At 45.0% G+C, this 27,099-nt stretch overlaps 1 protein-coding gene across 1 annotated transcript in view; it reads right to left on the reverse strand.

Moving 5' to 3' along the window:
* CRIM1 (cysteine rich transmembrane BMP regulator 1) overlaps positions 1-27,099 on the reverse strand; it is a 178,487-nt gene that overhangs the window by 58,694 nt on the left and 92,694 nt on the right. The window contains exons 5-7 of the mRNA XM_024552954.4: positions 16,357-16,478; positions 5,069-5,251; positions 2,491-2,688 (exon numbers count right to left, since the gene is read on the reverse strand). Coding sequence (XP_024408722.3) covers positions 2,491-2,688; positions 5,069-5,251; positions 16,357-16,478 — 503 coding nt within the window. The remainder of the gene's footprint in view (positions 1-2,490; positions 2,689-5,068; positions 5,252-16,356; positions 16,479-27,099) is intronic.

The following is a 27,099-nucleotide window of genomic DNA, read 5'->3' on the forward strand; positions in this document are numbered from 1 at the left end:
GAAAAGCAAACAAAATCTTATATGAAACTCACTACTTAACTAAGTTGAAAACAAAAATAAGACACACAAAATAAATTAGTTCTCTGAGAACCAGACAGGGAATCTTCTAAAAGGTCTGATGAAGAGCGTCAAGGAGACACAAATGAACTGGGACCAGAAGAACCTGTGAGCTTGGGATGAAGATGCTGAGTTCTGTGAGGTGGGGGCCTGGCCTGGGCCTGAGGCTGAAGCAGCAGATCCAGGATGTGTCCCCCACATGGGAGGAGAGGGCAGGTGGGAGGTCACATCAGAAACACCCAGGGTGGCTGTCACACTGCAGATGACTTCCTCCCCTTAACCACACTCCTATCTCCCCCAGCACTAGCAAGGGAACTAAAAACTGGGGCGTGAGTAAACTGAGATGACATTCGGGAGCAGCGTGAGCAGACAAAAACGTAGCTGAATCCAACAGACTGCTGTATCCCAGCTCAGGCTACGTAATGGCAGTTGATCTTGGAGGAGGTGAACTAAACCTATCTAAACTTTCATTTCTCCATCTCTAAAATGGACTAATCAGGTCTTCTGCACAGTGGTGTTGGAAGGATTCAGTGACATCAGGTACACATACAAACCAACCACCCCACACAATCTGACCGTGGACATTCTTTGTCTCCTGGGTTACATGAAAACAGCCTAAATATTTTCTGTGAAGTAAACTGGGGGCTGTCCCTCATTCATCTTTGTGTCCAATGGCATTTGTGGTTTATGGGAGGTTCTTAATAATGTTTTGGAGTCAATGGTCAACCAAAGCTGCCATTCTTTCCTCAAACAGTGGAAGATTAGATTACAGTTCTGTATGGGCTGCAGACACCCAACTCGAAGCGGTCAAAGTAGCATTCACTGCCTATGCAAACAAGTACAGACATAAGAATACATCAGTTAGTTTCACGCATATTTAGTTCTAGTTACCAACTGCTCTCCTCTAGTCACCATACGTCTGCCAGTGGTGAAGATGAACGCAGCAAAAGGGTTGCCTTCCCTTCCTTTACTTTCAAAAAGGCCCTATATTTTTTTTTACAAGTTTTCATAATCTTACTTTCCATTTATGATTCAAGATTCCTGAGGTTAAAACGTCAGTGCTTACTGGATTACATATTTCTGCTTTTAATTTTTTTATGTTATCATGCACACATATATACTTAAATATTTCAAATTGACAACAGATCACCTCTAATTCTCAGAGATAGATAGTCCCACCTTAATCTGTTTTGACAGGGCACCCTTTCTTGTAAAGCCAAGTATACATCAGGCACATATATTTCTGTACACTCCTCCTCCCAGGACTGAGCCAGTCGCTGCCGTTAGGGGATGGGAGGGGCACGCATGTGAGGGAGTGGGTGATTTCCCCCAAACTGGCCGGTCATCTGGAAGCTATAAAGTTGTGAAGTGCGGCAGCTGTGCTCTGAGTAGAGTGATGGTGAGGGAATTGGTGATGTCAACGGAACTGGAGTCCTCGGGCTTACATTTTTATATGATTTCTAAGGTCGTTAATAATGCTAACCCCTCAGAGGTTAATGAAGCCAGCCAGGCAGACTCTGAAATGCGAGTTCATGAACATCTCAGTAGAAGCAGAAGACTTCTTGATAGAGGACTGAGTTTACTGGATGAATTTCTGAAAAGAGCTGTGAGTTCCTTAATAGCTGTTTTTTCCCCTAAGATTCTAGAAGGATCCACCTCCAATACAGATTAATTTTGGACCCACTTCAGTTCACTTTACTATGCAAATATGCTCAATGACGAATACTCTCCATTGGATCGGTCAGTATAAATATTCGACCTCTTTTCTGTACTAACAGAAACGGACAGAGGATTAAGGCTGACGTGCATGAGTGTGTAAGGAATCTTCCCAGGCTGTGGGAAAGGGACTGAAATAGGGGTGAGACATGAGACTGGTTCAGGACGCCCCAGGCTCCTTGCCATTAAACAGGATGACAGGTAGTGAATGCAGGAACCAAGACGGAAGTATAAGCCTGAGAGGGACCGTAAAGCCAGCGCCACCCTGAAATTAGAAGTAGGACAGGTGCTCGGAATGAGGACAGAAGGCAGTGAAAAGTGCTTCTGATGTCTCCAGGCTCTTCCTCTAGCGGCTTAGACTCTTGGGCTTATTGGAAGCATTACAAGTTGAACATGCTAGGCTGGAGTCATGGGTCTTATTTCCAATGTCATTAAACTGCACCAACCTTTGGATGTTAATTAGACTTAAGTGAACTGAATTAAGATGTATATATTCTTGTGAAGTATTCAGAAAACTGTATCTGCGGTGGTAAAACAGACATCACGATTCTCCTCTGTAAATTTGCAACATTTCCCCCAAATGATAAATTCATCTGCAACTGGTAAGGGCGTGAGGCAAACATTATGCCTGAGGAACTAACAAACAAGAACGTAACGGTAGAAGCTCATCCCACACGAGAGGCTCGCCAGGGACTCAGGGGAATTGACAAGGCTCACCTTCGCACACGGGGCAGCACTCCCCGGGCACTTTGACGGGGTTCATGCAGTTCTGTCCGCAGACCGTGGCGACGCAGTGGGGCTCTCCGTTGATGCACTGGCAGAACGTGCAGTCGTCTTCCCGCCACCGGTCTCCGTGGGCGCGGATCTGCCCACTGGCGTAGCAGCCCGCAGGGTTGTTAAAAGGATACACTGGATCTAAATTAAAGCATAAGTTCACAGTAAAATCTAGGGCATTCTACATGTCTTATCTCCGCCTGAACGTAGACACATTTCTCCCAGGTTCCAGTTGTCAGCAGTTCTTTTCTAGCTGGGAGCAGCAGCAGCTCAGGGCTGCAGGAGGTATCTGTCTCTGGGGGGACATGCGAAAGCCCGTCACACTGAATTTATGTCCACCCCCAAGCACACAGGATGGGGAATCTGCAGCATAAAAACCAATGTGCGGGTGTTATCACTTCATAAAACTGCACAACTCTGGGCACGGAGCTGGGAGTTGATAGCTAGCAAACTCAGATCCACCTTAGGCTCTGACAACGCCTTCCGAGTTGTCAATTTACATGTTTATCACGCCTCAGTTTCACTCCCCGTGAAGTGGAAAGGATAATGCCCCTGTCTAACTTCCAGTGATACTGTTACTTCCAGGACAAACAGAACTCTATCTCACGGCGCCTGGAGGTCCACGTGAACAGCAGTGAGGAGAGCAGCCGGCTCTCCCTGTGGCCTTGCTCACAACAAGGCTGGTTGAGACACACTGTGGGGGTCACTGCTTATGCCCTGCAGGGAAAACTAAAACTACACTGTGTTTCTCCCTGTGTGCTGGGCAGCCAAGCGAGGATGAAAGACAAAAGCAGCCAAGGCTACTATAAAATACAATGTTTTCTGAGGTTATTGACCAGAACATAAATGCTGCATACAAAGTCCCCAAATACCATGATAATGGGAGTGACTAGATAAATCACTCAATTTCTTTTTTGTGCAGAAACACAGAAAATCTGGTCTCAACAAGCAAGTGCTGCTCTGATGGGAGGGAAGTCCACACGATTTCGAGTTTGGTCCTCTTTATTCTAAAGAGGTCATAGGGCATTATAAGAAAGAAGCCAAAATTCAGAATCACACAGCGACCTCTTTAGAAAGCCAGTCTTCCAGAGATGGGAATGGCCAAGAGCCCTGAGTGAGATAAGACTTTATAAATTCTTTTATAAAGAAGATCACATTGCATAGTTCATTTCTACTTTGAGCCTAGGTCTGAATGCTAGGAAGTGAGACATAACCGGGTCTGTGCCCAATCAACTCCTTCTGACCACTACCCAGAGGTTCACATGCACGTTTTCGCACCGCCACCTGCTACGCAGTTCCAGAGACTCCTGCTAACTGGGGTAGGCTGGGAACAAATCCATGGGGAAGGTTCAAAGTTTGATGTGGTTTGTAAAAATCCCAAGGACACCTACAGAGTGAACCACCTGTCTCCTATGTTGGCTAAAATAATTTCTAATAGGGGAAAGGACTTCGTCGCTATGAGTTATAGCTCAATGTCAGGAATGTAGCTTGTACACGTCAAATGTGTTCCGATCTTCAATATGAGGTACTAAATACAGCTCAAACTCTGAAAAGGATTTTAGGGAAAAAAAAGACAAGTATGGCACACGACACGGCATTCTGTCCTCCCACCCATGTGTCAGGCAAGACAGACACGCCTGACTCCAGACCGCAGGCCCAGGGCCTGGTCAGCACAAGCACGCTGGCGGGATGCTCCTCCCGGGGCAGCGTGTGAGACAAAAGACACAGGCAGGGCACACTGCTCCTGGCTTCACCGTACACTCAGACAAGTGACTGCTATTCTGAACTTTAGTGTCTTAATCCCTAAAAGGTATGGGTTGCGGTAAGTGAGGTTCAGAGTTATCATTCTGAAATGAGTATGATTTCTGAATACCAAACACAGGAGGGCAGAGCCTGCTGAAGGGATATGAAACTGTTACTTCTTGAAGGGAAAAAGGGAACATAGAAAAGGCTCCGAGAGCCTTGGTTCGGTCTCGAGCTGGTGTCACCACATGTCACAAGATGACCCCAATAACTCCACCACGCATTCTCAAAGGAGGGGAGCAGCAGGGTCCTGATCCCACTTGGAGGAGTGTGGGTAATGGGAAGGACACAGGGTGAGCTCCTCTCCAGCTGACTGGCTGAGACTATCAGTGACGAGGGCTGTCCTGTCCTAGCTGAGCAATCCAAGGAGAGCAGGAGGTGAATTCTAGGGTCACGGTGAATAGAACGTCCCCAGGACTCGCTAAGGAACTGCTGAAACTAACTGCAGGGGCAGAACAGAAAGCACTTGGGGAAAATCTTATGTAGACCTGGGGAGACAGGTGATCTGTTGTCTACACCTAGGATGTAACTTCCCTTGGGGCAGAATTTTCACAGTCTATGTGGCATTATCAGTCCTGAAAGAGAGACCGCGATGTCATAAAACAGGAACTCCTTCAATAATCCTCTCTTTTGGGGCGAGACTGAATTAGGTCAGTTTTGACACTAAAACTCTGAGCCATGAATATTCATATTACTCTTTAATTAGCACAATCCTCACCTTCGCACACGGGGCAGCACTCCCCTTCAGGTACATAGTACCTCTCACAGCTCAGCTCGCCGCACTGGGCCGTGAAGCAGATGGAAACGCCCCCTTGGCATTTGCAGTACCGACAGTTGTCCATCCGAAACAGGTCCCCATCATTATACTCCACATTGTTGATCACGCAGAATGGCTTTGTTTCTGAAAGGAGTTCAAACACACAAGGCATATTCAAAGTCATTTCTGAGCTGCTTCCTCTTATGTTTTTTTCAAACAGCCTCTAGAAAATTCTGTCTTTTATAATTCAATGGAAATTTACTAAACTCAATATAGTTTCTTGTAACAAGCAAGCAATGTAAAGTAAACAGAACATATTGTTATCCTCTTTGCCCCAAGTAATAGAAATTCCCCTTAGCAAAATCTATGCTGACCTCCCCCTACTCCAAATAAAGGGAACCATCTGCCTGTGACAATCACATCACTAACGTGTGCTTTAAAGAGATTACAATTTGTGCAGATAAACCAGCCTCTACCTCAAGAAATGATCCTGTCTTCACATTAGGTTTTGTGCTCCCTCAAAAATTTATCTAGACTTTTTTGTAGGTGATGTTTTTCTGTTTCTCCATGGGTCCCACTATATGCTTTTTTCTCTCCATGTGGTTTAATAATTTGTAATTTTAATAGTCCTTGGCCTTTAACAACACTATTACTATATGCATTCCTTTATGTAATCCCAGTAACACAAGCCTGATGAAGATATTCTTCTTATCCCAAGTGTAGATAGAAGCGAGTGGATCCTATGTAACTTGCTAAAGTCACCGACTGAGCAAATGACAGAAGAAAAACAGCTCTTCATCTGAAACCTTGTGAACTTTGCAGCGTATTTCAAGGCTGTGCTCTGATAAAGGCTCAATGTCCTGCCATTAGAATTCTCACCACGACACCCAATGATTTTAATTTTTTTTCTCTGTCCTGAAAAACTCTCCCTACATTCATTCCTTATCTTTAATTTTGGTTGACTTAAGAGAACTCCCACCAAAGATATCACAAGAAAAAGAAAACTACAGATCAATATTTCTTGTGAATATATATATATATAAACATCCTCAAAAGAAAAATACTAGGAGACTGAATCTGGCAACACATAAAAAAGATTAAATACCATGACCAAGTGGAATTTATTCCAAGAATGCGAAGTTGGTTTAATATCCAAAAATCAATTATGTAATATGGCATGTCAATAGAATAAAGAACATCACCATCAACTCAATGACAGAAAAATCATCTGACAGAACCATATACCCTTTCATTATAAAAAACATTCAATCAATTAGGAATAGAAGGGCCCATCTTCAACTTAGTAAACGGCATCTACAGAAAACTCACAGCTAACGTCACACCTCGTAGTGAAAGACTGAACGCTTTCCCCATAAGATCAGGAAGAAGACAATGATGGCCACTCTCACCACTACAGACCAGTACTGTATCGGAGGTTCTAGCTATGGCGATTGGGGAAGAAAAGAAATAAAAGGTATCCAGATTGGAAAGGAAAGAGTAAAACTATCACTAGTTGCAAATGACATAATGTTGTATATTAAAAAAATCTAAGGAATCTACTAAAATATTATCAAAACTAATTTAACAAGTTTACAGAATTTCAGGGTAAAACTGCAAACTCTAATAAGTTGTATATCTACACACTAGCAATGGACAATCTGAAAATGGTGTTAAAACCATTCCATTCACAATAGCATCGAAAAGAATAAATAGTGATAAATTTAACAAATGAAGAGCAAAACCTGTATTCTGAAAACTATGAGGCATTATTTAAAGAAATGAAAGGAGGCCTTAATAAATGGAAAGACATCCCATGTTCATGAACTGGAAGATGATATGGTTAAGAAGAAAATATTCCCAAAATTCCCCTATATATTCAATGCAATTCCTATCAAACACTAGGTAATTCTTTTGTAGAAATTACAAACCAATCCTAAAACTCATATGGAAATGCAAGGGACCCAGAACTGACAAAACAATCTTGAAAAGGAAAGCGAAGTTGGAGGACTGGAACTTTCCTGATATCAAGCAATCAAGGGAATGTGACACTGGCATAAGCACCGATACGTAGTTCAATGCATCAAGAGTTAATTGAGAGTTTAGAAATAAACTCTTACATTTACTGACTTCTGAAGACAATGCAATGAGGGAAAGAACTGTCTTATCAACAAATAGTGCTGGGGCAACTGACATCCACGTGGAAAAAAAAATGAGAATGAACCACTTATGTATTACATCATATAAAAAGATTAACTCGAGATGAATCATAGAGCTATGATTTCACTGTCACAGCTACAACTATGGAGCTCTTAGAAGAAAACATGAGTAAATCTTTGTCATTTTGGATTTGGCAAAGGTTTCCTAGATATGACACCAAAAACACAAGGAACAAAAGGAAAAGAGTTAAAACTGGATTTCATCAATGTTTACCCTTCAAAGAACACCATTGAGAAAGTACAAAGTAACCCACAGAAAAGAATATATTTGCAAATCATATACCTGAAAATGAGTTGTATCCTCTTATAACTGTGAATATATGAAGTACACTTATAACAAAAAAAATAACCCAAGCTGAAAAAGAAGCAAACTTTTGAATAGATGTTATTCCAAGTAAGATACAGAAATGGCAATAAACACAAGAAAATATGCTTAATATTACAGCTATTAGGGAATACAAATCAAAATCACAGTGAGACACTACTTCACATGCTTAGAAGGCTATAATTAAAAAGCTAAGATAAATATTGATGAGGATGTGGAAAAATTAGGATGCTCATACATTGCTGGTGAGCATGTAAAGGTACAGCTGCTTTGGAGAACAGCTGGAAGTTCCTCAAAATATTAAATGTAGAGTTACCATATAATCCAGCAACTCCAATCCTAGGTATAGGAATATACCATATTTTGTTTACCTATGCACCAGATGGTGGAGATTGAGACTTTATTTATTTTTTTGGCTCTTGTAAATAATGCTGCTATGAACATTTACATACAAGTTTTTATGTTGGTATATATTGTTTCTCTTGGGTATACGAGGTCTGCCCAGAAGGTATCCAGCCATGTAATATGAAAAATAGAGAAGTTTATTGAAGAAGATACAAGATACAAGTAACACTGTACACAGGACAATGCCTCAGTCCCCTTCAAAGGAGGCACCTAGGGACCTCACACAGTCCTCCCAGTCGCCATCAGCTGCCCCATCGTATTTTCTTGAATCTCACCGATGGTCTGAAATCTTTTCCCTTTCAAAGGTGATTTTAGTTTGGGGAAAAGCCAGAAGTTGCAGGGGTCCAAATCAAGGCTGTAGAGCACAGGTGGCAAACACAAGGCCCACAGGCGGCCCTCCACCTTGTTTTATCCGGCCTGGCACCTTGTTTCTACCCGGCAGCAGCGCCGAGCTCTCGCTTAACTGTTAAGGAGTAGTTACATTTATACAGTCCTAAAATTACATTCGGCCTTTTGAAGGCAACCACAAGGCTGATGTGGCCCCTGGTGAAAATGAGTTTGACACCCCTGCTGTAGAGGGGCTGAGTCACCTAGGTGATTTTATGTTTAGCCAAAAAACTCTGCATGAGCGTGATGCCTGAGTAGGCAGGCGTGTGGTTGTGATGAAACTGCCAATCACTCGCTGCCCATAGCTGCAGCCTTCAGAATCATCCGAGCAGTTTCTGTAGAGGAATGTTCGAGCTTAATGCAAAATATGATGCAGATTCGTTGCTCCACTCACTCAAGTCATTTCGAATGTGATGGCCACACAGCACACATGCTCACTCAACAGTGTCTACTGCTCCGCTGACTAGTACAGGGAAGTTGTCATTGTTCATGCATGCGCACTCCAGTCCACCCTCCTTGGCTGCCAGGTTACGTCGATGTCGTGCAAACCATTCTCATTATATTAACAATGGCTGGACTTTTTCTGGACAGACCTTGTATATCCATACAATCAAAATATGTCTTGGCCATAAGGAAAAAAAAATGCAGTTCTATATACAATTAACATGAATGAACCCTGAAAAGATTAAGTAAAAGATACCAGTCATAAAAGACCTATTGTATAATTCTACTTCCATGAAATGCCCACAGTAAGCACATCTAAGGAGACAGAAGGTATATTATTGGTTGCTTAGGGCTGGAGGGGTTGGGGGGAAATGGGGAGGGATGGCTAATGAGTTCTAGAGTACTGGGGGGAGGGGCTGATGAAAGTGGTTTAAAATTGGTTGTGATGATGATTACACAACTCTGGGAACATGTCAAAACACTGAATTGCACGACCTCATTTAATGAATTGCATGGTACGTGTTTCAATAAATCTGGTACAAGCAAAATACTCCCAGGTGGGAGAAAGTTCTCCTGCGCTAACACGCCCTGTTAAGGAAGGTAAGGAAAACTGGATTGTGATACACACATTTGGCATGGACTCCTCTGTCCAACATCATTTCTTAATGTGTCACCTTGCATGTTCGAAACAGACTCACTGCATTTGGAGTGCACGGTGTCCAACACGAATGATGTCCCTTTTTAATTACAGACACTTTTATTACAAAATCTTTTTTTACAAAATCACAAGCATGTAATTCTGTAACATAACATTATCACACTCAAGCATACCATATTCTAGGTAAAATGTTCAAATTAAAGCTATAAATTATTAACACTTATTATTACCTGACCAACCACACTTAAGCAGGTGTTACTTCTGCCGGTCCCTGTATTTACATTTGTATTGAATTGAAGGACAATGCCTTTCTCATTTGATTTTATAACAATCTCTGTAGAGAAGACGGAACAAGTATTGATATCCATTTCTTCAGTGAGGATAATGGAATTTAAAGCGGTTAGAAGACTTGCCTAAAGTCCCCTAGCTAGTCAGAGACAAGCTGTGTGAATATGTTGACACAGGTGGTGAATGTGTTTGTACCTGTTTCCCCGTGCTTGCTGGATGTAATATTTCTTTTTTCAGAAAATTAATGGTATGTTAAAAAGAATCATTCATCTATATACGCTTAGCCATACTAATCTGAGCAGAGATCAGAAGGATCTGGCCAGTGAGACCTCAAGTTCCAAAACAGAGAAGACGGGGTGCTTTTACAAATCAGACCTGCATGCTGGGAGTGAGGCAAAATACTATGCTCGCACCATGCTATACTCCACTCAAACTGAAGAAAACATTTTCACAACCAATGAATATTAATTGCTTAGCTGTATTAATCAGCCACATCGACCATCTGGGTGAAGCCACAAATCGCGGTGTAAGATTTGAAGAAGTCAGGAGGGAAGATTCTGGTTATGAATAAAGTGGTTCCAGACGAACTTGTGTTTATGGTGAGGTGTACAGAAGCTTAAGCAGCAGGGGACAGGATTGATGTGCGGCCTGCGCCAGTTAGGTGTCACTAGCTAATGCCCAGAGAGCCCGGGAGTAAAATTTAGAGTACGCTGTTGGTGGGAATGCAGACTGGTGCGGCCACTGCGGAAAACAGTATGGAATTTCCTCAAAAAATTAAAAATGGAACTGCCTTTTGATCCAGTGATTCCACTGCTGGGATTATACCCTAAGAATCCTGAAACACCAATTCAAAAGAACCTATGCACCCCAATGTTCATAGCAGCTCTACTTATAATAGCTGAGTGCTGGACACAGCCTAAGTGCCCATCAGTAAATGAGTGGATCAAAAAAACTGTGCTACATTTACACAATGGAATACTATGCAGCAGAAAGAAAGAAGGAGCTCCTACCTTTCGTGACAGCATGGATAGAACTGGAGAATATTATGCTAAGTGAAATCAGCCAGGTGGCGAAAGACAAATACCATATGATCTCACTTATAAGAAGAACCTAATATACAAAACAAACGAGCAAAACAGAACCAGAGGCATGGAAACAGGGAACAGACTGGCAGCAACCAAAGGGGAGGAGAGGGGGAAAAACGGGGAAAGAAGGGGAAGGGACTAGTCAAGGAACAAGTATAAATGACCCATGGACATGGACAACAGGGTGGGGATTGACTGTGGAAGCTGGGGGGACAGGGCAGGGGAGAGAAATGGGGGAATATTGGGACAACTGTAATAGAACAACAATGACACACACACACACACAACACAATGAAATTGCAGTTTGACATTTCAGTAAAATTTATAGAGGCTCTTCAGAAAAGTCCATGATAAAAAGGCTGGCAGTGGTCTTTGAGGAGCAATAACCAATTACTTCTTTACCGTCGGGGATAGATGGGAATCTCAGAACAGTGTGGGGATTACCACAACCTCTACAAGAGGGCAATTTAAACTTAAATGGCTGGGGAAAAGAAAAAATACTACAAAGAAGTAATTTGCTATATAATTTGTATATTTCAATGCAGAGATGCATAAAAAGTATCTCTTTAGTGCTTTCTTTTGTGTTGGGCCCAATTAAATTTTACGTTTCTAAGTTCTAAAATCTTCTCTTCCCCTTTAATACAGGGTCCAGTAGAAGTAACACCACTGAGTGTGGTTGGTAATAATATGGGTGTGGTAATTTATAGTCTTAATTTGAACATTTCCCCTAAAATGTCATATGGTGTGCTTAAGTGTGATATTGTTATGTTACCGAATTACATGCTTATATTTTGTAATAAAAGATTTTTATGTAATAAAACAGGGGCATTACTTGTGCCAGACTCCGTATATTCCAGACCTCCTGGGGCAGGGGGGCGGGCGGGGGAAGCCTGGTAGTACTGACTGTTAATAACCTTGACTGCCTGCCACACTACACTGATTGGCAGATGGTGATAGGTACACAGTGTCAATGGAGCAAAAGACTAGAATATAGAACTTCACATCAGCGGGGAAGAAATGTAAACAGTTACAGTTGCTGCCTTTTCTCTTCAATCTCCTAGAAGAAAACAGCTAATATTTTGCCTCTGGTCTCATCTCACAGCGGGTGCTGAGTTGCACTGGAAGCCGAGAGGGTAGACATCATAAGCTAAAAGAGACATAACTGTATACCAGGTGAGAATCGTCTGAAAATTTCTCCATTAAGTCAATAGCAACCTGATATAAATGTTTACAAAGACAGGGTTCATGGATAAAAATTATTATTGTTCCTATGGGGGAAGGAGCTGGTGTGCTACAGTACGCCAAGCAGATACTATTTAGGGATAAGAAAAACAGAACAATACTTATAAAGGACTGCAAAAGATTCTATCACTCTTTGAGCAAAATTAACTTGATAAGGCCCCAGGAACAGGATGGATGCTCAATAAATGCATATTAAGTGGAATATTTCTTTCCAAGTGCCATATTCACTCTATTACTGCAGAAATAGACAGTCTGTCCCTAGGAACATTACTGAGCATTATTGCAATAGACAATGGCTTCTCAGGAGATGTTTTTATACTAATTTTCTTATTAACAGACTTCAGGTCTGAGTTTTCTAGGCCAAAATTTTACATAGAATCCAGCTGGCTTTGGGTTTGGCTCTCCTATAATTGATCCGTTTTACAGGTTAGTTTCTGAGGCTGGAAGAGTCAGTTATTAGCTAAGATAAACCAAAATGTTCTGTTTTATTTAGATGTTTGTCATATGCACTGAGCAACTGATCATATCTAAGAAACCAAATATTTCACATTCTACACCTGAGATTTCAAACCCTGATGTCTGCGGGCAGGACAGAATGGGCCGGTGTAAGACAATAGGGCGTCCTGGCCCCAGATCGAGAGCGCAAGACCAACGGAAAGGAAGGGCCGTCACTCGGCTCTGGCAGACAGATGATAGAGAGTTTTGTTTGTGGGCTAGAGCCGATACAGAGCTGGTTTCTGAGGGACGTCTGGGATTGTGCCACCACTGCTATGAAGATCATCCTTCTAGGTGAGGATTTTGATGACTTCTAAGTTTACACAGAAGGAGCCCAAGCACACCCTCTGTCCCTTTGGTTACTAAACATCAGGGCCCTTATTCAGCCAACACCTCTGGAGTCCACACCTCTGGAGTCCGGCCTTCATCAGAGAATGTGGTCACAAACTATCACAATCTGGCTGGCCACCCGCCCAGCCTTCCACCAAAACACAACCAAAATAAACCAAACCGCAAAGGGAGGTAATGTTTACAGAGAATGTTCTCTCCACCTATTCACCCAAGCGAATGTTTTCAAAACTCAGGAGTTCCTGAATTCTCTGTGAACATTTTGTATCTTGTGTTTTCCTTTAATGTGTATTGTTTAAAAAAAAAAAAAAAAAAAAAACCAAACCAGCGTAAGCAGATGGGTTATCTAGACGGCAGCTCAGGCACTGAGTGATCTCCATTTCTGCACGCGGGGTCTGTTATGTTACCACTCACCCACTGCCCCCTGAACTGGGTTTCTGTATCTATTCCTCCATGCGGTGGGAGTCTCGAAATCAAGAGACTATGGATGCACCAGGCATCCAGGTTCCAGCCGTGTGTCAAAATGATCTCTGAGACCTGGTTTCACTGAGCTGCATTTTTGTATTTGCTTTTGCTTTTTACTGAGAAGCGCAGTCACAGGAAACAGGTTTCTGCGTTGGTGGTATTAGAACAACAGAGGACATTATCTACAGAATGTTCTCAGGTTTCCCTAAGGGACGAGTGTCGCCCTGTCCAGTGAGTGGGCTTCTCTTCTCTAAAAATCACAACAGTGGACCTGACCCTGCCTCCCTTTCACTTTGGTGGCCAGGCAGCCGAGAGCCGGCCAGCATTAGGCAGACAGACGCTTACGGCCTACGGACCTGTGGGCGCTTTTCTTTTGCTTTTTTTCTCTTTCAACCTTTATGTACCATTCTATGGTTCTGATCCTCCTTTTTCATTAATATTTTTCCACTATGAAATTGTACCCGTTCTCACCGGAAAGTTGCCTCAAATCCTTTGTGGATAAGCGAGGCTTCACACACACGCAGACACACACAATAAACCCCTGCTTTTGTAGCTGATGATAATGAATCTTTGATATGTAATATCCTTTGATGGCAACCTTATGACAATAGAAAGACTTTCCCAGGGCACTGGGTGGCAAATAGACCCCCCCCCCAGAACTGTGTGCGTGTGTAGGGCAGATGTGTGTACGTGTGCATGTACATATCAAAAGAAGTCAAATACGGACTGAGACACAATGTCCTTAAACATCATTCTGCAGGATTATGAAGCTTCACAGTAGGCGAGTTCCCAGTCTCATCTACGACTGAATGACTAATATGTTAACAGAGACACTAACAGTGGGATGAGAAATAAGACAAGATCACTCAACACGTTTATGCTGGCGAGAAAGGGGCACCGCTAGCAACACGGTGACTGTGCTCTGTCATCTCAACATTTCCTCATGGCTGTTGGCAAGTGCTGTTCCTGAAGTCAGAGCTGCACAGGGAGGGGCAGGCCCTGAAGAAGAATCCAAGCCAGGGAGGTGGGGGTGTCATCTTGGACCGAGAGGGAAAGGTCCCACCCTGAGAAGGCAGGACACTTGGGTTTCTACAACCACGAAGCAAAGAGAGAAGGCAGGCCCGCTCTTCCTCGTCACTCAAAGGACACAACAGCACACTGCATTACCACAGGTGGTATTTCCAGAGGACAGAGACTTAGGCTTAAAGCGTGGGGCTGTCAAAGTAACCCCTCTGTGGGCTGCTCTGAAAACAGCCACCTTCAGAGGGAGGTTCTAGAATGAGAGACAGGCCACACACCTGCAGGGAGATGAGCACCGGAAGGGAGCACGTCTGAGATGCTGGGGCCCCAGGTAAGGAGCAACAAGTTCCATCTCAAATGGTACGAGTTAAAGACTCACAGAAAACCATCCACCATCAATGAAGCTGCAGTGGTCCCAGAGTAAGAAGGTCTGCCTGGCCGCGGGCTGGTGTTTACCAGACACTACTATCGGCTGGATGACGACATGGCTGTGGGGAGGCGCTGAGGAGAGATTTATGGGTGCATGTGGAACGTTTTCCGCTCGTGTGCTCGTATCGACCAGGTCTGCAAGTCAGGAAGCCCACCTCGCTCTGGCTACTCCCTGGCATGTGCAGAACAGTGTCTTTGCCCGTGAAGAGGAGGTGGGAATACAAAACAGTGAGACTATTTGCTCTTGAGGCACAAGTCCAAGTGCTTCACATATAAAAACCTCACTTAATTTACTGGAATTCACTCCATCTTACAGATTTGGAAACTGAGGCCCAGGGAAGACAAGAGATGCCCAAAGTACACAACTAGTGAGTGGAGGAACCCCTTTTCAAACGGAGGTCACCTGGTTCCTGTCAATGTTCTCTCTTAACCACAAAGCCGTCCTGCAAGTGTTTCTATAAAACAAAACAAAACAAAACAAAAAACCACATGCACCTGGACTGGACACTACAGGACACAATGAAACAGGACTCAACTGTCACAAAACCTTTCTTCTGGGGGAGGGGAGGCCTGGGGGGGAGGGCAGATAATCTTCTGAACTAATTTCTTATAGGCAGGAGTTGGTCCAGATGTTTCTATTTGTGCAATTTTGTTGTATTTGTCCAAATCCATCCTCGTTTTCCTTGTGCACCTAGGTATTGACTAAGCAATGCTCTACAATTCCTGATGTCTCGTTTGAGTTTCAAGCTTTGTTTTTCTTCTGGAAATTCTGATGCAGGGGCATGTTTGAGGTTTTCCTTCCTTCCGGCGTACAAATCCAATAAACACCCTGCCCCCAAACACCACGCCCTCTCGCAAAAGGTGAAAGGGAGAGGTGGATTCTATTTGAAGGAATCTTGTGACTGGAGAATCCTATTTCGGGGCCATGAGGCTCAAATGGAAAGCGGGCCAAGGCTAGTGAGCAAGCCCTGGATGGAGAAGTTCTCTCTAAGCAGGGAAATGTTAACCTAGAGGAACGATGTCTTCTCTGTTTCACACTGCAGTAGCTCCAGTGCGGAGTCCGCTCCCTCCAGTACCTCCTGAGGGCAACGGGATGGGGGAGGGCGACGGGAGGACTACGATCACTGCTTCCATGACCTTTTTTTTTGTTTTTGAAATCCTAAAATTGCTTTACTACTGAAACACAGCAGACCATGACTGCTACATGCAATCTGCTAGTACGTTTCCAAAATTCTCTTTCTGATGGATGGAATGATGATTCCCTCACATCCTTTACTGCCCGCTGGAGTCTTAACCAAACCTCCTTTCTGTGTGAGTTTCGTCAAGTCCCTGAGTATATGCCCTGCTGTATTAAAGGCAGAAACAGCTAGATTGAACCCTCCCTCCTCCTCCACCTCCTGCACAAATGTGCACTCTCTGAGAACAAGAGAAACCCCACGTACCATTAACACATTCAAAGACATCACAGCACTTTCCAGGTGTCCCATCTCCACGAGAGACTATGCGGGGAATGGATCCCGCCTCACACACGGGGGGACCACATAAGCCAGTGCGACACTCGCATCTGAAACCAAAGAAAAGGGAGGGAAAACCCCATGAATAAACAACAACACAGAAGTCGGGAGACCACAAAGGGGCTGTGGCAAACTCACTCCACTCTGTGACACTGTCTTGTTTATCTGGTGTCCCTGGGGAATGGGGAGGGGGCTCTAACATCATCTGCATTCCATGTAACTAAGGCTCATCACCTAATATACACCCAGGTTTTTAACTTTTACCAGTTTGACAGAAGTATTTCCAAAATGCATTACGTCATTTCTTACATAACTAGACCAGTATTGAGCATAACGTTTTCTTGATGACTCGGGGCCATTTTTATATGCACACATTATGTTATTCCATAAATCAGGGAGGCCTGCAGAGGCTGCCGCAGAGTGAGGGCTGCTGCGTTCAATGGCCCCACGTTGCTGCTTTGCTGCTGACCTTTAGGTATTCTGCAGAGATTTTTTCTGGCTCTTCTTTCAACTATTAAGTTGTTAGCTTTTTCAGTCTTTTCTTTGCGTGCGTGATTGTGTCTAGTAGTGCCTTCATGTTGATCCACACTAATTAACTCATAATTGTGTCTAACGGAAGACACAGACTCTGACTGAAGACGGAGGAGCTCTTCATACAGAAAGGGACTGCGCTTTTCTAAGGGGACTTTGTGACAGCTATTTGGAAGATGAAAGTCTTAATTCTGGGGTCTTCTAAGCTACATGCGTGCATTTCTCGCTGCAGGCACGGATGAGGTGTTCTGTGAACTTCAACTCTGCTGTGAAATCTGCCTGAATGTAGAAAAATAGAGGTAGGTAAAAATCAGAGGAGAAAAAACAAAATGTGGTCACCTGGCTGATGCTGATCTGCTGGGATAAAACAGGAGGCAGGCGAGGAGCAGCCCAGGGCAGCAGGGTGTCAGGGTGGGGAGGTCACATAGGGAAGGAGCAGTGAGCTGTCGACCCCGGGACTCCCCTGGGGGCAGAGGTGTGGTAGGAGGGTGGAGAGGAGGACTATGGGAGTTCCCAGGTAGACAGAAGTGAAAGGAAGATACCTCAAAAAGGAGATGTCCTTACAGGAAGTATGTAGGTGTTTATGTACAGTAGGGGACAAGGGCAGGAGAAGGGGACATTCCCAGCAGGGAAGAACTATTAACACACTCATTAATTCTGTTTCATCCCCCCTTCTTATGTGATTATTTTGTTCCTCTATCATTCTTCAGATCTTTAATAAAGTAAAATATTCCTGTAGCCCTCGAGAACCTCAGTAATCAGGCCCAGAGGCTTAATTACATTTCCAGTTAACTGTAGCACTAAAGGAAACACAAATGGAAGTTACAATTTGCACCAAAGATCATCAAAGCCACCAGAAAGGTGTGAATGACCTCCCTCAGGGCCAGCCCTCTCAGGCCTCTTCCACGTGGGGTGACCGTTACATTGGATTCCTGGGAGAAGCAGGTGTTCGAGATAATTAAGGTTTTGCTGCAATGGTATTTCTGCTTATGGTTTAAAATAAACATCTGCCTGCTTTCTGTGAGTAGAGCTGGGAGCTCTTGATTTATAATCTGTATTCCTACTGGACAATCATCTTCCAGGACTGAGTAAATATGAGCTGGGCTTCCAGTCCCTAGTAAGGTTACCCTACAGTCTTTCATTTTCAGGTACCCAACTGCTGCAGTATTAAGCACATAACCATAAACTGTGATATTACAGTAGCAATATGCTCTTTACACTTACTGCAACTGACACTGTAAGTATTGAGAGGCCACACCCTGATCCCAGTATCGGGATCAATTACAATGGAAGATTCCTACAAGAATATCTGGGATTCACATTCGTGCCTACTGATGTGTCCCAAACACTCGAATTTAAATACCAAAGAGCATACAACCAACCAAAAAGTATGTCTTCGTATGTTGTCCTTCAGTGACCTTTACTGAGTACGTATGTGCCTTTATGTGCCTGGCTCTCTGCAAGGCTGTCAGAAACCACGCCAACCTGAAAACCAGGCCTACGTTGCTCTCAGTCTTTTTCTTCCCCTTGAACATTTGACCTCCGTCCCAGCACTTATATGTCTTGTTTCCCTACAGACCCACGCAGACTGTCTCCAGCTTGTTCCAGAAGCCCTGACACTGTACACAGTTGCCTATGAACACACTTAGAAGAAGAAAAACCTCCATGCTCAAGTTTCACTTCTGCACCAGGATGACCGAACATGAATGACCTTGGGCCTCGGTGCCCTGGTTTTTGCTGGCTGGCCTCCTCCCAGCACTTCTCCCCTTCTCTGCATCTCCCTTGGCGAGCCCTCCCTCCCTGGGGCCATCTTCTGACTTCTCACAGCTTCCCCTGAACCTGAACCTGAGGTTAGCCCACGTTAAAGACCATCAGCACCTTCGGACAGAAAGAATGCATGGAGGACCCAGGAAAGGTGAAAACGTGGATTCATGCCAGATATCTATCAAGCAACTACTCATGGGGTTGAAACTTTATGAAACAGCCTTTTTTTTTTGCAGGTCGAAAACAGTCAAACAGCAATTCCACATAGTTCAACATAATCCAGCTGACGTGAGTTATCTTTCGACAGACCTGTTATACTCTGTCAGGTAACAATGGGGGACACCATCAAGACCCTTATTTGCCAAGGAAATGTATTACATCCACAAATTAGGTGAGTCCAATGTAGTTTTTTACAAATCTTCAATAAAAGTATGCTCCCCTTTCACAGACGAGAATGGGGAGGCACAGAGCCTCCACAAGTGACCTGACATTAAATAAGACTTCCCGTCCTGTATTTTCCACTAAAGGAGACCAGATGTTCTTCTACTGGGTCAGGGACAGGAAACACTGAATTACAGAACAGAAGTGTGCAAAGTGTACCTTGTCCTCACCACCTTTTCTCTCTGTTTTTACTCTTTCGTGTCACTGTCTCCCCTTCTCCTCCTACCTTTTACCCCGATGCCCGAATGAAGAGCAAGCAAGGGAATGCAGAAAGCATGGATCAGGGGCAGGGGAAGCAGACTAACCTGAGGGAGAGAGAGATGCTGTCTGAACTGACAACACACGTCTGAAATGCTCCCTGCCTCAGTCTCTGCTCGCCCAAGTCTCTAACTATGCCATATCCACCTAACTATGCCATATCCACTCTCCGGCTCTGTTCCTCTACTTTGTCATCAAAAATCTTCAGTTACTCCTCACTGGACTGATCACATGTGTCTCAGCCTCGCATTCAACCCTCTCAGGTCCGCGTACCGTCCCTCGCAGTACTTCTCTTCATTTTCCCCAGTCTGTTCTCCAGACAAGCCTTGGCTGCGCTGTCCCTACGCTGCTCACTCTGTTCCCCCCTGAACATCCCCCCTCCAGCCCTCTTCTCCAGCTGTCTGTCTAGATACCATCTGTCTTCCTGGGCCAGCCTCAAGTAATACTCTGGTTTTATAAGGCCCTTCTCTCTCGCTGTTTTGTGCTGACTTGAGTACTCATCTTTCCCCAAGCTCTCTTTGGATCTCTCACATATATGCATGAAATAAATACTGTTTAAGTGAAACGGAACTAGCGATGAATAGAAGAGGGACAGTATTAACTGAACAAACAAAAGAAAGTGAGAAGGAAAGCAGTGAGAGCTCTATATTGTGAACTCAAAAAAAAGTACTTAAGGCAAAGCTATTATATTTGCATGATACCTTGAAACAGAAGTGTCAAGGGCTTTGAATTTTTTTTTAAGAAGTAACAGCTTTAGTGAGATGAAACTCACATAGCATAAAATTCACCCTTTTAAAGTGTATAATTCAGTGTTTTTATATTCACAGGGTTGTGCAACCATCACTGCTACCTAAGTCTAGAAGATTTTCATAACCTCAGAAAGAAACCCTGTACTCTCTTCGCCCTCCCTCCCAGTCCCAGGCAACCACGAATCTATGTTCTGTCCTCATGGATTTGCCTCTTCTGGACAGTTCATAAAAACAGAATCATACAATGGATGGGCTAAGGGCCTCTTAACTTGAAACCAGAAACAACCTATATTTGCAATATGCAGAAAAATCAAGCCTCTAATTTTAACCTCAGTATTAAGATAATGACCAATTAAGGTACCACATTAATAGACGTTTGCATAATGTCATCACCAATCACAGCTGCAGCCAGGTGGGTTGGTTAAGCTGTCTTTTCTTCCCCAGAAGAGGCAATGGATTCAGCTCAGTGGGCATCTGAGTGCCCAAGAACAATGATGAACAGCACTCAGAAATCATCGAGGCCCCTAGAGGGCACTCCCTTCCTTAGCAGCCCAGGCTGGCTCGTTCCGCCTGTGGAAAAGCTGTGCAATCCAGGACTACACAGACAGTCCCAGGCAGCCCAGAGGCTCTGGCACGGCTTACAAGGTGCTTCAAGTCTGGCCTCTCCTTATCTCCCAGCTTCCAGATTCCACTGGTCCCTCCTATGCCCTGCAGTTGAGCAACAACGGCAATCTGCCATTCGCTCCATCTACCCACCCCTGCCCCTTATCACTCTGTGCCAGGGCTCAGATGTCCACCCGCTTTGAATCCCTGCCTCTCTCTCGCCCCTGGTGAATTCTACACAGCTGCAGACCACCCACTCGCCAAGGCCCTCTCTGACCAAAAAGCAACCAGGCTTCACCTTTCTTCCTCTGACCTTCAACAGCACACAGGGGTGCCACGCACTCTTGCAGAGTACCTGCTCATCCTACAGAATCAAAATCCTGTTTTTCCTCCTGTGAATTCCCCTTGTGCAGGAGACATGCCTTATTTGTCTTGTAAATGAAAATACTGAATGATAAGGGCATCTGAACAATAATCTAGAATAAATATTTTTTTCATGGCTAATATGCCAGAGGTTGGACCATGCACTGTTGCTATAGTTTTTATTTCTATAAATTTTAGACCGGGAGCTAAAAGGAGCAGTGCTTTTCAAAACTAGCGTGTGGAGGAAAAGACTATGGAGTATGTCTGGAATGCAGATTCCAGGGTGCTGAACACAAAGACTGTTTTTCTGCAAGGGGGGGGGGGTCAGAGTTCTGGAATGTGCCCGTGCAATCTAATAAGCTCTCCAGGAGATTCCCCTGAATGGAACCTGGGACCCACTTCCTGAGAAACTCATTCCTTGAGGTGCAGGTTCTTGGTCACCATCACTTAATTTGCACTTTCCATTGGAAAAAGCCAAGGTCAACTAGTTTTAACATTATAATGAGAATGGGGATTAATAGCACTTGCTCTGGATCATTTACAAAGACTCTTTCCTGTGAAACATGTGCAGTGAAGAACAGAACGACTTTATTTACAACCATCCACCAGAAAATGTGTGACCACCAGCAAGCCACTTAAACTCTGGGACGCTCAGCTTTCTCAGCCATAAAATGAGATGGTTGGGCCATAATGAGCTTGCTTCTAACTATAAAATCCCACGATTCTATTAGTGCCAACCCTATTCCCATCACTGCCACAGTCTGATTCTGGCTCCTGCCTCCCTACTGACTGCCCACCCTCTGTGCCTGGAGCACACCACAGCCTCACACTGCCTGCCGGCCCCTCCCCTCGCCCTCTCCCCCCTCACCAAGCACCTCAACCTTCAGACCCAGCTCAAGCTGGGCCTTCTCTCTGACACTTTCTTGGTCTTTATTTTTTGGAGGGACAGTATACTTACACATCTATTACTCTTTTTTCTTTCCTAGTAGAGAAGACCGAGCCATGTGGGAGAAGAAACAATACGCCCAACACTGCTGTTTCCATACACTAAACTTGTCTTCATAACCAAGTTACGGCTTCATTACTAAGTAGAAGAATCAATATTTGTTTCACTGGAATGACCAGAGAAATGGTAGAGGATGTTGAACTATAGGGAGTTGCTGGAACAGGCCGTGGGACAGAGGAGCTCTGTCTCCCACTCCCATGCCATTCAGCAAAGCACGGAAGTGCCCCTGGAATGTGCCCCAGTGGTGGGTGCCATGCAGAGCTGAGGGTAAATGTTATTCAAACATTGCCCTACAATAAACTGCTTCTCCGCAGAGGAGGGAATTTGGAAACGGCAGACTCCTCCTATTCCCCAAGCAGATCCTCATCCCTGTCCATATCCTGGAGGACAGATGACTCTGTGGGGCCCTCTGCAAACAACTGCTAGATTTACTCCACATTCTGAGTGAGTGCTTGGGCCCTCCAAAGGTGAGCTCCACTGGCTGTAAATCAACACCACTCTTCCCAGGCGGGAGGGAGGTCTCCTTTCAGCCAGGAAACAAGGACGAGCAAGGAGTTAGGAGGGCAAAGTACTTGTACTACCTGGATTCCACAGTGCAGTGGCGAAGTAACTGTCAGGAATGAAAATTACAATGACACATGAAATATTCCTATTCTATAAAAAAGTAGCTTCAACTTTAATTAAATCTGATGTACTATCTTTCTACTCATTAAATTGCTTAACTCTTTCCAAAAATGTGTACGTTTTAAAAAGAGCCTGCAAATAAAACATCCACAAAGAAACAGGTTTCCCACCCAAGAGTCAAGCTATCCTTCCGGAAAACCGCACGTCTCCCCAAGGAACTTTGTGAGTTTGCTCACATCTCCTCGGGAGAGACCGACTGCGCTCTAAGTCACAAACCCTCCTTCCTATCTCCTTCAGCTAATTCCTGTGTGATCTCCTCGCATTTTGCCCACCCAGGCAGGGGAACGGGTGCGTCAGCAACGCAAGCACATGGCCCACTCTGAGGACGTCCCTCCCTCCCAGCAGCCAGCGCTCCCCTTTACAGGAGCTGTCACCTGTTCAACCAGAAATGACACAGTCTTCACTTTCCCTTCCTAGACACTCCGCATGTTTTTGGCGGTTGTTATCACACTTTTCCTGGGGGGAGGATTAGGGGATGTGCTCCAATACAGGGAAGGTGAAAACTGAGGGCTATTAGGTAAAGTGTTCTTTTGTATTTCCCAGTAATAATAATGAAGTCCATTGCAAGCCCTTAATAAAGCAGTCATTATAGTTCTCTTCTTAGCTGATGATTACGGCTCCCTCCTCAAGGCTGGTATGTGGCTCAGGAAACCTATATTAAGGTGCTAAATTAAAAGAAAAAGTGGTATAAAGTATAGGAAAATGGAAGTTGTAGGCCCATATGGTTTCTATACACTTTATACAATTATCTTCTAGAACCATGCCCCATAGTTACGTAGGTGTGGTGACAAGAAAGCCCTTGCACTGTACGCACGTCACTCACTCACTGTGGCCAGCTAGGGAAGAGAGCTGGAAAAGCTCCGATGGGACTCAGGAGTCCTGGAGGCAGGAAAACCAGAGGCCCAGAGACGCTACTGCGGAGAATCCCTGGGGCCCAGGGCCCTGCTGAAAACGTGATCTCCAGGATCTGGCAGGCTTCCTGCACTGCACTTGATTCGGCCCAACAATCTGCTAACAACCAAGTCCCAGCCATGAAAGGCTCTGAGCCTTTACTTCCTGAGGTCCTGGTGGGCCAGCTAGCCTCAGAGAGCGAAGAGGGGGCAGAAGCGAGAGGTGCATGAAGCCAGTCCCGAAAAGTACAGAAGAGGGGAAACTGGCACATTGCACTCTGGGAGAGAGGAGGAGTGGGTTTGGATATGTATGTTTTCATATAGCAACATAAGGTATTCTCCTTTCAGAGCCAGAATTGTCAACTGCTTGAGAAGTTCATGCTTTGGAACTTGGAATCAGCTTGTTTGTGAAGAAGTGGTTATTTCCTACTTACATGCCCACTGTGTACATGCAGCAGGGCACTACGCTGGGGGGTGACTGGTGTTGAGTATATAATCACAAATGAGAGCACAGAGGGATGTGGACGGTTGTGTCCCTTCCCAGGGATCAGGGAAGGGCAAACACCAGTGACATCAGGACTACCTTCTATTTGAAAACCTGAGCAAGCGGCTCTGCCAGGGCTGCGGACCTCCTCCAGAGCCCACCCAAGGCTGAGCGGGGGCTGCCCCAGCTGCCCTCAAGCATGTGCCCACTTGCATCCATGAGGGCTGTCAGGTCCCAGGCCTGTCATCCTTGTCACCAGTGCAAAGTGCACGATCCTCTGGTCTCCCATCCTGGAGGGAATGTGCAGCCCCCAAACCCTGCTCGAACTTCCCAGGGAATCCCGGTTCCACACCACCTTCCCTGCCCTCCCAATCTTTCCTTCTCGGACAAACTCTCTCAACCTGAACATCATCACAAAGGGGACTGCTCACCTCTAGTCTACTGCCTTGTCTACCCAGTTTGCCTGAAAACGCTGTTTCCTTGCAGCTGCCTCCAGGGAGGCTGCAAATTGCCCCACACTTACTTATTCACCTGGGCTGGAAGGGAGCTCAATGAGCTCCAAGTGCCCTTTGGCTAGCCCGACGTCATTGTTTTCCTCTCTTGTCCAAGCCCTCCCTCGCTGGGGCTGCAACTCCTACCCATTTCGTAAGGGCGTAGCGTTTCGCACTCTGATTTGAGTCTTCAGCTCGAGTTCTGGCCACTGTACCATATGTAAAATGGGATCATTAGAGCACTCATATGTCATAGGACTGCTATGCAGATTAAACCGAGATGTGAAAAGCACCTAGGAGAGTGCCTGGAACACACAAGCATTCCACACCTGTTAGCTATTTTATGTAATTAGAAGTTGGAAGGCTTTGGTGTCTACGTGGACAAAGCATTTTCATCACCCTGACCTCTTGGAATCCAGTGATCCTGGCTGTCCCCCGCTCCCACCCCGCCGCTTCAGCCACTGACCCCTGTGGCCAAAGCTCTCTGACATCACTCAAGTCAAGCATCCTACTTGCTGATCACAATGGTTCGTCCAGTTCTCTCAGGCCCATGCTGCCCCCACACTCCCTGAGACACCACTGCCCAGACCCTCCCCTTTCTCCTCAGCCTGGGCCTTGTCCGACCGCACCTCCTCAAGGCCTCAGTCCCAGACCCTGGTGAGTACCTGAGCCACCATCGTTATGATGCTGTTAAACATTCTGCCCTTTTAACCTCCGTTCTTACCTGGTCCCTTCACCCCAACCCTGAGTGTGTTAAACCCAGAGAACCTGAGTGTCTTCAGGAGCTGGGCAGGAATCCTGAAAGAGGATGGGATCCCAGAGACAACTCAAGAGGGTCCCTGCCCTCTGAGGGGGCTTCACTGCTCCTCCCGTGTAGAAAACAGGTGGGCAACGTCCCCAAACCTTCCAAACTGCTCAAGAGAAGCCAGATTTTTATATGAAGCCTCCCAGTTTTTAAATGGCGATGACTAATTTAAAGATCCGCACCCCCAACCCCGGCAAAAAAGGCAAAAAGAGAGTATGTCTCAGGGGTCAAATTCAGCCCCAAGGCTGCCAAGTGCAAACTGGGATTCAAACCAATTACCTCCTCTGTGCTGCTGAGGGCTGCTGGGAGGAGCCCACGCCCAGCAGCAGCTGTCCCACCTCTTCCACACTGACAACCCAGCCCTCCTGTGGCTAACAAACCTCCGCTCATCCCCTAGGACCACTTCTTCCAGGATGCTTGTCCTGACCAGAGGCATAAGGATAACTAGCTGAGGCTGTGTGCACATGTGTGCAGGGCGGTGTGAGGGGAACAGACTGTGTGAGTGTCCATCCAGTGTGGAGGAGTGGAGGGAAGGACATCCTAGGAAGAGGGAAAAGCCTATTCAAATGTACAGAGGCAAGAAAGAATAGAGTGTTTAGGCTGGAACAAATGGTTCAGCCCATCAGGACATTATGTCCTGGGATGGGGTCTGGGGGATATTATAGGGGGATTTGCAGGAGATGTGGCTGGAGAGATAGGCCAGGGCTGGGTACTAAGGGATCTCGCATATCACACTAAGAAGCAGCTTTAATTGAAAGCGATGGGGAAGTAATAAAACATTTAAACAAGGAATGCAGTCTTGCAAGGGGGAGGTTATCTGAGGAGAAAACAAGAACTGTTTGAGTTCTATTCTTCTTGAATCATAAAGATAGGTGGGATTAATGCTGATGTTTTAAGCTGCAAAACATATTAAAAGTTTAAAAGGCAATGACCGCAACAGCCTAGAATGCCCTTTCCTCCTTCTCTATCTGCTGAACTCTGACTCATTCTTAAAGACTCAGCTCAAAAGTCAAAACTGACAGTTTCCCAAGTCGGAATCAGTATCTCTTCGCTCTGCAAACTTTTCTTTTTTGCACACCTCTACTTCTCAAGTGTGTAGCAGTTTAAATGGTAGTTTACACATGTTTGCCTTCCCTTTAGACTGTGAGCAGCTTGACAGCAGTGACTGCATCTTATTCCTACCAGGGAGCATGATGCCTGGCACGTGATAAACACTCATTCGTTCCCTGAACAGACCCGAAACACTATGGGATACTGATGTTAGCACTTGCCATGGATTAACTATTATACATGTAATTGAAAACATTCAATGAGCATTTACTTGTTCTAGGCACTGATGAGGGAGAGACATGTAAGGTGCATCCTTGCCCTCAAAAAGTACATAATCTAATGTCAAGGAGGTATTGTAACAGCCTTCGAGACTTCAGGACCTTGCTATGGAAACAGAAGCACTTGATCATATTATCACCAGAGCCATGAGATACAACTTCTTCCCTTTGCAAACAAAGGCAAAGCAGAAACAGATCATTTAAAATGCAGTTGTCTATATGATACATGTACAATAGAGTATGCAGTCCAAGAGAAAGTAGCTGTCTCCATCTC

The sequence above is a fragment of the Desmodus rotundus genome, chromosome 5, assembly GCF_022682495.2.
Source record: "Desmodus rotundus isolate HL8 chromosome 5, HLdesRot8A.1, whole genome shotgun sequence".
Classification (NCBI taxonomy): Eukaryota; Metazoa; Chordata; class Mammalia; order Chiroptera; family Phyllostomidae; genus Desmodus; species Desmodus rotundus.